Genomic DNA, 14993 nt, shown 5'->3' with positions numbered 1-14993 from the left:
CTATTTTAAAACCTGTCATAAGTTACCACAAAAACCTGTACCCATTTAATACCTTTTAATAATACTATTCGTTGATTTCTTAAATTATATTCCTATATTTCTTTATTTCACATAATTTAATTTCGAAAAAAATTGTTTAGAATTTTATTTTTATATTTATAATATGGCCAAATCAACTAAGCTAAATCGTTACGGTTATGTTAGTTTCGTATTCGACCTATGCTTGCTTCTTTGTTTACAAAAATATCGGCTAACTTATTTCTTAGATTTAAGACCAGTTTTAAGTTAATATTTTATTTAGTAGGGAAATAAAGCCCAAATATTACCTTATATTTATTTAATCCTCATTCATAATTCAAGGTTATGGATCCCATTCTATTTTTTTTATTCCATTATTCTCTTTCGTTCTCATCTATTGGGATTAGCGATTATATATATATATATATATATATATATATATATATATATTTAAATTGTGTATATTTAGGCAGCATTTTCTCATTTAGACAAATATTATTGAATAGCACGGAATTATTCTGTTTTACAATTTTCCTTTTTATCTTCTCCAATCTCCGAATAGTCCTTTTTGTGTTTTTCTCGAAATTGTATATGTTGGATCCATATTCGCGAGCGCTTTCAACAGAAGTACTTCTGTCATCCTCAGGCATATAGTAGAAATAAATGTAGGGATTGTTTTTTAATTTACTTATATATATATATATTTTTCCTAGTCACGAAAAAAAAGTCCGCCCACCTAACTTGTAACAAATTACCCCTCCTCTCTCACATCCCACCCCTACTCTATCCTTCAATAGCTGACTAGACACAGCCCACTAGCGACTTACGTGTGTATGTGTTTCGTTTTTGTTTGTGTCTGTGGTTCGTTTGTGGTACAATTTTCAATAACAATTTCAAACATACATGTTATAATTTCATCCATTTCACTTCAGTTCATTTTTTTTCACTTTCAGGCATTTTGACATTCTTTGAGAAAACTAATTTTTGTTAGACGTTTTTTCATTTTGCATTTTATTTTGTTATTCTGATTTCTCAATGTTTATTTTCATTGTGGTTTTAAACATTTAGGTTGACAAATGGCTGTGTATGTAATTTTTTACTTATGTTTTCATTGATGACCTTCATCTGGCTTGCGACCCATAATTATAATACGATCTGACCCATGGGATCAAATGAGTTACCGATTCCTAGTATAGACACATCATGAAGATCCAAAGTGGAGGTCCACTTCTATCAGATGGTCAAGGCGAAGACAGAGGTCTACTGGGAGGGTGTCCAGAGTTCTAGCCATTGTACTTTTATTGGTAATTAAATATTTATGATTGCTATAAATTCACGTTAGGTCATCATCGTTAGAGAGTATTTATTGATAGAAATAACTCCGTTTATAACGATACAAAAACTTTTTTTTCCACCTATAAGAACTTGTAAACTACACCTATGACCGCTTTGAGGCACGCCATAACAATTCCCGGGAAAACTAATGCACCACGATACGATGGTTGGGAATAAAACCATAGGGTCTGAAGTAGTCCTTCAGGGTACGAATGAAATTAATAGGCCTTGGAAGTTTATTAGTCCTTGCAGGACCACACCCGCACCCCCAAAGAGGCTGCTCTCCATAATGGGAAAAAAGAAAGTGTAATGTAGAATTGATTGTTCACGTATCCAAGAAAGATAAGCAATGGTACAACACTCATTTAATTTGACATTAACAACATTTAATTTGACATTAACAACATTTAATTTGACATGGACTCAATGAAACATCCTTGTAACACAACATAACGGAAACTATGATTGATTTAATCGATTTGTTAATCCAGAAAGAAAGGAACAACGGGATTCTCCTCTTTCATCTCCAAATCAATCAACTGCAATTAGTATTTTTCATCGTTTTATAAAGCTGGAACAGTTCAAGCGATAAAAAAAAATCACTTAGACAAATGACATACGAAAACGAGTCTTGCAACAGATTCAGCGGTGGATGGATACACGTTTTTTTTTTGTTTTAAATTTTTTTTATTTTTACAAAGGAATAACCACTTATCGAGGCTTGGAGGCCACCCGGGATAAGAATTAATGAGTGGACGACCGTATTGTAGTCAATTAGAAAGCAGGGAAACGAAAGAGAGCTCCACAAGCAGGCAGTTCTAAGAAAGAAGCTTTGACTCGGTTGTCTCAGTTAAGATAAGGTCCTGGATATGACCTAAAATTATATCCAGTGGTGAGGCCCCACCTTGCGGGCCTTTGGGAGTGTAGAGCCACCCTTTAATTGCCATTGCTCCCAGGTCCACTCTGACCCGGAGTGGTAGTACCTGTTAGGGTCCCAACTATGGGTTAAATAGAATCCGACTTAAAAAACAAATATACTCCATTAAAAAATCGTTCCTCAAAATAACTAGATTCGGCATTAAATAACCTGAAAAAGGTTGATATGCCATAAAACAAAAACAACCAACCAACCAGTTAAGATAAAATCAAAATGTAAGAAGTCCTCCAAAATACCTCTCCATCGTACAGTATATCGATACTCTATGGCTGACTGGGATAACTTTCGTACATTTATATCAGATCTACCTCTACGTTCCATGTTTAAAAAGAATGTGTCCTCTATAGTATAAAAGCTGACGGAATTGTTAATTGTAGGTATAGACCGCTTCATACCCTCCACAAAATTCCACCCTCATTTCTGCATAAAAATTAAAAAAAAAACAAAAAACAAAAACAAAAAATAAAACATAATCTAGTTCCAGAACAGAACTAGCTCCCATTTGACCGACTGACTGACTGACTGGTGACAGAAATTAGACAGGCATAGCGTCAAAGGGAAATGTCTCAGTCAGTTTTCTATTTCATGCCTAAAAAGTTTTTTTTTTATTACATTATTATTATTTATTTATTTAAAAAAAAACACATACCATTTGCCCTTTCAACTCAACAGAAAAATGTAGCATTCTTTGTCCGTGTCTCATCCTCTGCTAGGTTGTTTCGTAGAACTGCCTACCAAAGTATGTTCTGATGACGTCACCATATCCAGTTATAAAATTTCATTGGATAAACGTGTATGTAGCGCGGACCGTTATTCCTTATGTGTACTTGATTAAGTTTGTGTGTGTATACTTGTACTTGTTATGACATTCACCCGGAATGGGTTCAGCTGGCTTCACGAAATGTTGCATCCCTCTGCCTGTTCTACAAGTACTTTAACGGCGAATGCTCTGAGGAACTGCAAGCACTTGTACCCCCTCGACGTAAATACCCCCGACAAACCCGACAAACAGCTAAATCCCACCCCATCACAGTAGTTATCCCTAGATGTAACAAAACCTTCTACTCTAGTAGTTTCTTCCCCAGAATCGCTATACTTTGGAATTCCCTCCTGGGCCCCTGCTTCCCCAACTGTACTGACATGCAGAAGTTCAAGTGTAACGTGAACCGACATCTTGCTGCCCAACTCCCTACATAGTACCCCTGTAGCTTATGTCCCTGATAGTAGCCCCCTACATCAAAGTGGCAACATGCCTTGTTTGGGGTGAAAATGTACGTTTAGTCATTTTCGATTCCATCACACACAAAATATGCAAGGGCTGGTCACAGTTACTAAGTCAGCTTTGAACATTGCGAGCCATATCTTCAATTGAGCACCATTCTATTTGTGCCATTCCAATAGTGGTGTTGGTACTATTGCCCTATGAATCAGGTCAGTTGATGAACGATCAAGTACACGCACAGACCATCGGAACCTTCTGATAAGAAGTACTTCCTCAAATTTCTTTTTTACATGGTGGTCACCACTTATCAAGGCCCGGAAGCCACTCGGGGATAAGGGTTATTGCGTGTACAGTAATCAATGGGATAGTATCGTAGTAATCGTTAGTATTGTTGGACTTGAAGAGATCCAAGTTGTAGTCAGGTTGGAGACAGGCAAACGGAAGAGAGTTCCACAGGCGTGCGCTTCTAAGAAAGAAGCTTTCTTCATGGAATCTACGTTTTGATTTTGGCACAGATAAAGAATGGGGAAAATTATTGGCAGTGGTTTCAGCTAGACGGGTGTTTATCGTGAAAGATTGGAGCTCAGACGAGCACTTGCCATGGAATTACAGATAAAACAAAGACAGGCTCGCAACGTCTCACAACTGAGAGGTTGCAGGGAAGAGAAAAGGGCATCCCCCACTAAGTCACGAAGCCTATTTTGTACTCTGTCAAGGCAGGATAGGCTGTTTTTAGCAGCTCCTGCCCAGATGTGGCAGCAGTATTCCAAGTCTAGGAAGATTATATCATGCATGGATTATGGCGTTTGGGATGTGGTTGGAGGTATGAATTCTGAAAATGCGCTGAAGACACCACCGATCGAAGACTTTCAGCCTTTGAATCTCAGCTATTTGTAAAATCAAACTACAACGGAGGCCATGGAGAGTCTTATAATGACGGTTAGATGCTGTTACCCTTTGCTGTATTTGAAACCGACGGTACTAATGTTGTTCTGATCTTCTGTAAAACGTATATAAATAAATACATATTATGGTCTTTTTTTTAAAATTTTATTGATAATCGATCACCTTGCTCAGATTGTTTCCCATTGATCTTGCAAATATATGGACCCATAAAGAAGGATAGTTTGAAGCCGTCAACCTCTTCGACTACTTAAGGATTCGATGTGGCAAAAGGGTGTTGGTCGACAGAATCTTTGTTTTGAGGCGTTAATTTTTCAAGTGCCGTTTGTCTCACCTGATACTGTAAGGTTGTCTGCGAATTTTTCTGTGTGTATGTGTCTGTATAGATATGTCTGTATAGATATGTGTATCTTTTTATCTATGGCTACTGTATGCATGCACGTATGTATGTGTTAATGTTTGTTTTTGCTCCGAAATTTTATGTACAAATATTTCAACTGCCTTTTTATATGACTTGTTGCCCTTTGCTAATTTTTGCCAATAGATTTGATTTGATTCTTAAACGATCGAACTTATTTTGTAAAAATCTGTTGAAAGTGTTGTTTCTGCAAATGAAATAAGTTCTGTTTATTTCGATACTTAAGAAAAAAAAAGTTTTAAGATTTCTATTTTATACATTTTAAAAATCGTATTGGATAAACAGATTTTCTAAATGTACATGTCATTAAGCTAATTGTTACCAATAAATTTGATTTAGTTTTATTCTATAAAATAGTTTATAGTATTACGATATCTATGTGAAAAGTTCAATATGTCCGTGGGTTCATTTGATTCTGTTGGTTTTGAACAGATTTTCATTGATTTCAATACTTTAAAGTTTTAAGAATCCTTAACGAAAATTCAGAACTCACGTGAAAAGCAGGACAATGCGAAGTTGATTGTGAAGATGACCGGCCAGTCTACAATAGTGCAGGATCCTACAAAACCAGACCAGGAACCACACCAGTTTACATTTGACCATAGTTATTGGTCAAATGATGGTTTTAAGACGGAGCAGAATGGATACCTATCACCGGATCCATCAAATTCCAGTGGCACAGAGTTTTGTGATCAGGTATGAACGTTTCTATATTTATTTTACGGCCTTCTTACTATTCATTAATAATCTCTACAATATATAAATGCAACTTTGACTCTGTGTGTGTGTGTGTGCGCGCGCGCGCGGGCGTGTGTGTGTATGTGTGTGTAAGTTCGTTCTTTATAAAATAAATAGTTTTCATAATTTTTTTGTCTATCAAGTAATTTAAGCCGCTTAACTACACATTTACCAAATTCAGTTCTTCAAAAGAGGGCACTCTCGATAGGAATAAACATAAAAAATTATCTCAGTCATGAAGGATTTCTCCCCCCACTACCAAGGAAAGAAAATTGTTTTCATGTGTGTTTTGATGTCTGATTTCTGATTTCATGTTATATTTTGTCATTGCAGAAGAAAGTATTTAATGATCTTGGTGTGGGCATTTTAAAAAATGCCTGGGCTGGCTACAATTCCTCGCTGTTTGCTTATGGTCAGACAGGATCGGGGAAAAGCTTTTCTGTTGTTGGTTATGGGGCTAATCAAGGTGAGTTGCGGTAAAAACCCTTTGTTATTACTTTTTAAATGCACCAACCGTTCTATTTAGAGAATTGCAAAGACAATACAACATTGACACAAACATTTTTAGGTTAAAGAAATGTGTCCGACATGCATGTATTTCCAACACGGCACAATATGTTTTATCTTTCTTTCTCCTTCGTGTCAGATAGCAGTCACTTGTTTCAAGCTACAATCAGCTATAGTATGGCCGTAACTCTTTTGAAAGAAGTTATTTATTGCGTTCATTTTCACACGCAAGTCGCCGACACGTATTTACAACATGACACAATATGTTCTCTCTTTCTTTATCTTCTCTGTCAGATAGCCTTCCTTTGTTTTTAGCCACAATCAGCTGTTGTGTTGCTGTAATTCTTTCTAGGACCTACAGATTGGCTGACTCGCTTTCAGAAAGGGTAAAATGGGGGGGACACTTGCATTCTTGTCAAGCGTATCTTCCAAATTGCCACGTGTCTTTTTTTTTACATAGGCATCACCACTTAACAAGGCCAAGAGGCCACTCGAGAATAAGAGTTAAAGAGTGTACCATAGAAATTGGACAATATAGTAATCGTTAGTAATGGAGATTTGGTAAATTTGTTAACTTATATGGAACGGTTCATCAAAAACTTGTTTACGTTAGACTTGAAGACAACCATATTGTAGTCAGGTGGAAAGCAGGAAAATCTTCAAGTCCAACATAAACAAATTCCTGATGAACCGCCCCATTAAGTAAGACACTTTATCAAATCTCCAATACTAACGATTACTACGATACTATCCCATTGATTACTGTACACGCAATAACCCTTATCCTTGAGTGGCTTCCGGGCCTTGATAAGTGGTGATTACCATGTAAAAAAAAATTGTTCAAGGATTAATTAGCGAAGCAACAGCTTTTATGTCATCAGTAGAAAAAGGTCTTAATTTTAACAATCTTCTTATCTGGAATAAGTACTTTTTGAAAGAAACTTCATTGAAAGACGTTAAGAACACGGTGAGATGAATGAAGACAAATTGAACACGATAGAATTAAATATAGGTTATTTGTCAGACGAAATGCTATTGCTGTCTGTCTTCAATTAAACAGAACGACTTAATTTTCATTTACTTGCAGGAATTGTGCCGCTCTTTTGTCAAACCTTATTCAAGGAAATTGAAGCGAAGAAGGCTGACCCAGACAATAAAGCACAATTCGAGGTAAGTTCCAAAAAATTACTAATGAGTCACCACATCTCAAGTTTTAAAGTCGTTTGAGAATAAGAGTTAAGAGTTAAGGGTTGCAAAAATGAGTTGTGGTGTGAGGAGAAATACAATCTGAAATAGAGAGAAGAGTTTTTATAAATACATACAAAACTACATTCATCTTTTTTTAAATCCAAATTAATAAATTAAATAAAATATAATCTTAAAAAGATAGGATACAAGTTAGAAAAGCATTTCATCCAAGGCATGAAAATTGTTAAACAAAATGTTTTTATTATAGGCTTTAAAAATAAAGGTACAAGATTCAATTTGAAATTTATTTATCTTCAAAGTGCACTTTTATACATTTTACAAAGTAAGGTATTAAATGTGCATACCTTACTTTGTAAAATGTATAAAAGTACACTTTGAAGATAAATAAATTTCAAATTGAATCTTGTACCTTTATTTTTAAAGCCTATAGTAAAAAACATTTCTCTATGCATGGAATTTTTGTGGCAAGAGTTGCGCAATCTTCAACCACACCTCTCCTGAGTTGGGACTGTTTTAATTGTAGTTGCAAGTATATATAAGTTCAGGACGACTGGAAACAATGTTGAGATAAGCGGAGAGCACATACAGCACCTAGTATTCCTAAATGGTCACCTATCTGGTACTGTCCAGGCTTATTTTCGTTTAACTTTGATGATCGGGCAAGAATTGATGTACCATGGTGACTATGCCATATACAGTGTAATCTAGTATTGTTGGCCCTGTCGGTGGGGCATTAGAATACGCCGACTGCCCCCTTGCAGAGGGTAAAAGTCCCTCAATGGGGGTGCTGAATATGACCTTAAACTATATCCAGTGGTGAGGCCCCAGCTTGTGGGCTTTGGAGAGTGTGGAGCCACCCTTTAATTACCATTGATCCCAGGTCCACTCAGACCCGGAGTGGTAGTACCTGTTAGGGTCCCAACTATGGGTAAAATAGAAACCGACGTGAAAACAACAAATATATTCTATTAAAAAAATTTTTTCTTCAAAATCTTTGGATTCGGCATTAAATAACCCGAAAAGGGTTGATATGCCGTAAAACAAAAACAACCAACCAATCTATTATTGTTGCACACACCTTCATTATCTAGCGTATTAAATGCTTTTCTATTCAGTATATATATATCTCTTAATATGTGCAACATTATATTATTAAAGTATTTGTTGACATATTACATATTGCAAGTGTTTGTTTGCATTTGACTTGAAGACAATTATGTTGTAATCTACAGAGAAGTAATCTCGTGGTAACGTGTTCCACAGATGGGAAGTTCTTAGAAAGAAACTGTTCATGGAAATTACACTGACGCTATGAATAAAAATACTCTCAATTATATGCAGGCATCTGTTCGGTATGTTGCCAAACTTATCAAGAACCTCGCTGCCAGCAGGACAACTGTTTCTGACTCGGAATTATTTAAATTATTCGGACTATTGCTCTCATCTTCAATGTTATTCTCACAACGTTTTGACCGATGAAACCTCCGACCTTATTCAGATGTATCTTGTTGAACACTGGAATATTTCTGTCAAATTCGGAAATCTGCACAGAATTGCGACTTTCTTCAGGTGTGTCTTGTTGAATTCGACAGTCTTTCGTTGGAGGTTGAAGGTTCAATTCTCGGTACGGGTGATGCTAAGAATGCATTTGCAAATTACTGAAGACTTCTATCCAGTCATGGCTGATGGAACAAAAACATGCTACCTTCGTAGATTAAATAAATGGTTCTTCTGTAACCGACTCTATCAGTGTCACTGTGATTCTCTGATTATTTCTAATTTTGAACCCCTGTCTCAATATATTGAGAATCTCCTTTCTTTATGACATCGGAGGTGTGACTTTATCACGTTTCAATTTACCCGTGCTCTTTGCACATGTATATACACACCTCTGATAAACAAAAGAAATCTGTAAATTAAATTGTATCATTTAACCTATTTGTTAAATAACATTTTCAACTTTGTTGTTGTCCATTCTTTTAACTGACATATTTAATATCCAGTTATTTCTAAAAGAATGGACAATCGCTCTAACTCTAACATAAATAATATTTAGTTATTTGCGAGAACAATGGCAATCGTTCTGCATTCCTAGCATTTCAATCTCTATTATCTTTTAATATTTGCCTACAGGGTTCGATTCTAACCTTTTCCTAATATCATTTTCAAACTTGTCTAGTTTTGTTTTCTTACTTACTGGTGCCTGTTCGTTTTCATAGCACTCTCTGATAGACTTATAAAAGCATTTATTGATAGACAGAAGCATCTTCCCGTCGTTTTTATTAATGTTCCACAGACGGACAGTTCTAGGAAATAGACTTTGCTTATAGGATTTTTGTTTAGTTTTAGACACAGTTAGAGAGTAAGGGAAATCGTTGGCAGTTGCTGTAGCTAGACGAGTGTCTGCTGCACATGTTCTGCAAGAGGTTGATTTCAAATTTTGTATGAAGATATTTTTTTGAAAATTTGCTTTGCAGCAAAAAAAAAAGGAAGCAAAAAAATAAACAAAAACAAAAAAAAAACAAAGAAAACATCTTTTTACAAGACTAAAATGATGCCATGATTTTCAGATAAAAACGGTATTTAATTGCACTTCGTTTTACCAATGATAGGTGACTTGCAGCATGTTGGAAATCTACAATGAGAAAGCGACCGACTTGCTTAATGTGAGCGGCAAGAAAACCGCCAATTTAAAAATCCGTGATCATGTTGAACGTGGCTTTTATGGTAAGTAAACATTCCAGATTTGGTGTAGCAATATTGAAATGTATGTGAAAATAATGCGAAAAACGGTATTTTACACATAAGGCTAGAGTAGTGGAAAATTCCATAAAACTACAATTACGTGCCAGGACAATTTTTGTTTTGCTAATGAGTCACCACTTATCTAGGTCAAAAGCCTGTTAGCGATAACGTTTAAAATTATGGAGTGATTGTCAGTTAAATGATGAAAAACATTGTGAGAGGATTGAAAATGATAAGTGGAATGAGAAAATTTGAGTAAAAAAAAAAAATTATGAATCACCTCAGTGAAAGCAATCTAATTAGTGACAAGCAATATGCATATCGTCCTGCAAGATCAACTGCTGATGTGACTGTAAAATAATCAGTGCATCTTTTGTTGGGAGCTTTGTAAGGTCTCCTATTTTTTTTTAAAACTAAAATACTAAAATGAAGACGGGAGTGGTACCATTAAAGCATGCAACCTTTCGTACTCCATCAACTTTTTCTACATAGTCACCATCATGCTCAATGCATTTTTGCCGGTCTCTTTTGATGTCTTGTCATAAAAGTCTGGAGCGTGCTTTGTAACTCACATTTCTGTCACCACTCTGAAATCAATGAACCCATCTGACTAACTGTGTTGACATCAACTACATTGGCTTCGTAAACGTTCAACGCCGGTGAATGTTGATTGGTTCAATTTTTTTCTGTATGGAGAAACTGAGTAGCGCACCGTTGTTTCTAATGCTTGCATGTGACAGACGTTGCACTTTTAGAGTCTCACACCATCAATGTCTGCAAGAGAGAGACGAAACTTTCAGGTCATGAATGCAAAAGGTCATTCATAATGGCAGTACGATTTCCAATTTCCTCTGATCGATTCAGTCGGAATAAAAAATAGGAGACATTATTTTTGGAACATTTCTTGTAGTAAACCTTTTAACAACAGCCTTTTGTACTCCAGAATTCATTTAACACAGTCACCACTATTCTCAATGCATTTTTGCACGAATTCCACGACCCCTCTCTGCTTCTGATCATGTCCATGATAGGGGTTACTTTCTTACAGTCTGACACCGACAATATCTGCAACAGAAACATGAAACTTTCACGTTATGAATGCATGTTCAGTCAGCATAAGAATGCAATTTACAAGTCCTTTTGATCGATTCAGGCGTAATAAAATAGGAGGAATTAGTTTTTGAACGTCCATCGTACATAAATTTTAAAACCGCCTTAATATGTTTAATAAATGACCTGAAGTCTCAACAAATACACCAATTTGACAGTTGAAATATTTTTTCAAGTAAATTTTTACATGAACTTTTTAACGTGTACAAAAGTGAAATGGAATGCGGTGCATAGGGATTACATTGTGCAAATGTAAGTGTTAAAAAGTGGCTTAGATGAAATTTTGACAATGTGGGGAGATGTGTGGGGAACTGTGTGGAGAGATGTGTGGGGGAGATGTGTGGGAAGATGTGTAAGGAGATGTGTGACGAGATGTGTGGGGAGATGTGTGGGGAGATGTGTGGCGTAGATGTGTAGGGAGATGTGTAGGGAGATGTGTGGCGGAGATGTGTAGGGAGATGTGTGACGTAGATGTGTGGGGAGATGTGTGGCGGAGATGTGTGGAGAGATGTGTGGGGGAGATGTGTGGCGGAGATGTGTGAGGAGATGTGTAGGGAGATGTGTGGGGAGATATGTGGGGAGATGTGGGGCGGAGATGTGTGAGGAGATGTGTGACGTAGATGTGTGGGGAGATGTGTGGCGGAGATGTGTGGAGAGATGTGTGGGAGAGATGTGTGGCGGAGATGTGTGAGGAGATGTGTAGGGAGATGTGTGGGGAGATGTGTGGCGGAGATGTGTGAGGAGATGTGTAGGGAGATGTGTGGGGAGATGTGTGGCAGAGATGTGTGCGATATGTGTGGGGTATGTGTGGGGAGATGTGTGGGGAGATGTGTGGCGGAGATGTGTGAGGAGATGTGTAGGGAGATGTGTGAGGAGATCTGTAGGGAGATCTGTGGGGAGATGTGTGGCGAGATGTGTGGCGGAGATGTGTGAGGAGATGTGTGGGGAAATGTGTAGCAGAGATGAGTGGGGAGATGTGTGGGGAGATGTGTGGCGGAGATGTGTGGGGAGATGTGTGGCGGAGATGTGTGAGGAGATGTGTGGGGAGATGTGTGGGGAGATGTGTGGCGGAGATGTGTGAGGAGATGTGTGAGGAGATGTGTAGGGAGATGTGTGAGGAGTTGTGTGAGGAGATGTGTGCGGAGATGTGTGGGGAGATGTGTGGGGAGATGTGTGGCGGAGATGTGTGAGGAGATGTGTGGGGAGATGTGTGGGGAGATGTGTTGCGGAGATGTGTGAGGAGATGTGTGAGGAGATGTGTAGGGAGATGTGTGAGGAGTTGTGTGAGGAGATGTGTGGCGGAGATGTGTGCGGAGATGTGTGGGGAGATGTGTGGCGGAGATGTGTAAGGAGATGTGTGGCGGAGATGTGTGGCGAGATGTGTGGGGAGATGTGTGGGGAGATGTGTGGGGAGATGTGTGGCGGAGATGTGTGAGGAGATGTGTGGGGAGATGTGTGGGGAGATGTGTGGCGGAGATGTGTGAGGAGATGTGTGAGGAGATGTGTAGGGAGATGTGTGAGGAGTTGTGTGAGGAGATGTGTGCGGAGATGTGTGGGGAGATGTGTGGGAAGATGTGTAAGGAGATGTGTGACGAGATGTGTGGGGAGATGTGTGGGGAGATGTGTGGCGTAGATGTGTAGGGAGATGTGTAGGGAGATGTGTGGCGGAGATGTGTAGGGAGATGTGTGACGTAGATGTGTGGGGAGATGTGTGGCGGAGATGTGTGGAGAGATGTGTGGGGGAGATGTGTGGCGGAGATGTGTGAGGAGATGTGTAGGGAGATGTGTGGGGAGATATGTGGGGAGATGTGGGGCGGAGATGTGTGAGGAGATGTGTGACGTAGATGTGTGGGGAGATGTGTGGCGGAGATGTGTGGAGAGATGTGTGGGAGAGATGTGTGGCGGAGATGTGTGAGGAGATGTGTAGGGAGATGTGTGGGGAGATGTGTGGCGGAGATGTGTGAGGAGATGTGTAGGGAGATGTGTGGGGAGATGTGTGGCGGAGATGTGTGCGATATGTGTGGGGTATGTGTGGGGAGATGTGTGGGGAGATGTGTGGCGGAGATGTGTGAGGAGATGTGTAGGGAGATGTGTGAGGAGATCTGTAGGGAGATCTGTGGGGAGATGTGTGGCGAGATGTGTGGCGGAGATGTGTGAGGAGATGTGTGGGGAAATGTGTAGCAGAGATGAGTGGGGAGATGTGTGGGGAGATGTGTGGCGGAGATGTGTGGGGAGATGTGTGGCGGAGATGTGTGAGGAGATGTGTGGGGAGATGTGTGGGGAGATGTGTGGCGGAGATGTGTGAGGAGATGTGTGAGGAGATGTGTAGGGAGATGTGTGAGGAGTTGTGTGAGGAGATGTGTGCGGAGATGTGTGGGGAGATGTGTGGGGAGATGTGTGGCGGAGATGTGTGAGGAGATGTGTGGGGAGATGTGTGGGGAGATGTGTTGCGGAGATGTGTGAGGAGATGTGTGAGGAGATGTGTAGGGAGATGTGTGAGGAGTTGTGTGAGGAGATGTGTGGCGGAGATGTGTGCGGAGATGTGTGGGGAGATGTGTGGCGGAGATGTGTAAGGAGATGTGTGGCGGAGATGTGTGGCGAGATGTGTGGGGAGATGTGTGGGGAGATGTGTGGGGAGATGTGTGGCGGAGATGTGTGAGGAGATGTGTGGGGAAATGTGTAGTGGAGATGTGTGGGGAGATGTGTGGGGAGATGTGTGGCGGAGATGTGTGGGGAGATGTGTGGCGGAGATGTGTGAGGAGATGTGTGGGGAGATATGTGGGGAGATGTGTGGCGGAGATGTGTGAGGAGATGTGTAAGGAGATGTGTAGGGGGATGTGTGAGGAGTTGTGTGAGGAGATGTGTGGCGGAGTGTAGTGCGGAGATGTGTAGGGAGATGTGTGGGGAGATGTGTGAGGAGATGTGTGGGGAGATGTGTGGCGGAGATGTGTGAGGAGATGTGTGAGGAGATGTGTGAGGATATGTGTGGGGAGATGTGTGGCGGCGATGTGGGGCGGAGATGTGTGAGGATATGTGTGGGGAGATGTGTGGCGGAGATGTATGGCGGAGATGTGTGCCGGAGATGTGTGGGGAGATGTGTGGCGGAGATGTGTGGGGAGATGTGTAAGGAGATGTGTAGCAGAGATGTGTGAGGAGATGTGTGGCGGAGATGTGTGAGGAGATGTGTGGGGAGATGTGTGGGGAGATGTGTGGGGAGATGTGTGGCGGAGATGTGAAAGGAGATGTGTGGGGAGATGTGTGGCGAGATGTGTGGGGAGATGTGTGGCGGAGATGTGTGAGGAGATGTGTGTGGAGATGTGTGGGGGAGATGTGTGGGGAGATGTGTGGGGGGTTGTGTGGGGGAGATGTGTTGCGGAGATGTGTGGGTAGATGCGTGAGGAGATGTGTAGGTAGATGTGTGGGGAGATGTGTGAGGAGATGTGTAGGGAGATGTATGAGGAGATGTGTGAGGAGATGTGTGGGTAGATGTGTGAGGAGATGTGTGAGGAGATGTGTGAGTAGATGTGTGGGGAGATGTGTGAGGAGATGTGAAGGGAGATGTGTGAGGAGATGTGTGAGGAGATGTGTGAGGAGATGTGTGGGGAGATGTGTGGGGAGATGTGTGGCGGAGATGTGTGAGGAGATGTGTGAGGAGATGTGTGAGGATATGTGTGGGGAGATGTGTGGCGGCGATGTGGGGCGGAGATGTGTGAGGATATGTGTGGGGAGATGTGTGGCGGAGATGTATGGCGGAGATGTGTGGCGGAGATGTGTGGGGAGATGTGTGGCGGAGATGTGTGGGGAGATGTGTAAGGAGATGTGTAGCAGAGATGTGTGAGGAGATGTGTGGC

At 40.3% G+C, this 14993-nt stretch overlaps 1 protein-coding gene across 2 annotated transcripts in view; it reads left to right on the top strand.

The window, feature by feature from the left end:
- Positions 1–14993, top strand: part of LOC145246862 (kinesin-like protein KIF28) — a 128375-nt gene that overhangs the window by 24657 nt on the left and 88725 nt on the right. For both annotated transcript variants that reach the window (XM_080108708.1, XM_080108709.1), the window contains exons 2-5: positions 5320–5529; positions 5905–6037; positions 7166–7248; positions 9900–10014. In XM_080108708.1, coding sequence (XP_079964834.1) covers positions 5320–5529; positions 5905–6037; positions 7166–7248; positions 9900–10014 — 541 coding nt within the window. The remainder of the gene's footprint in view (positions 1–5319; positions 5530–5904; positions 6038–7165; positions 7249–9899; positions 10015–14993) is intronic.

The sequence above is a fragment of the Euprymna scolopes genome, chromosome 24, assembly GCF_053919585.1.
Source record: "Euprymna scolopes isolate OS-2025 chromosome 24, ASM5391958v1, whole genome shotgun sequence".
NCBI classification, from domain to species: Eukaryota; Metazoa; Mollusca; class Cephalopoda; order Sepiida; family Sepiolidae; genus Euprymna; species Euprymna scolopes.
This window is presented reverse-complemented; position numbering and strand designations above follow the sequence as displayed.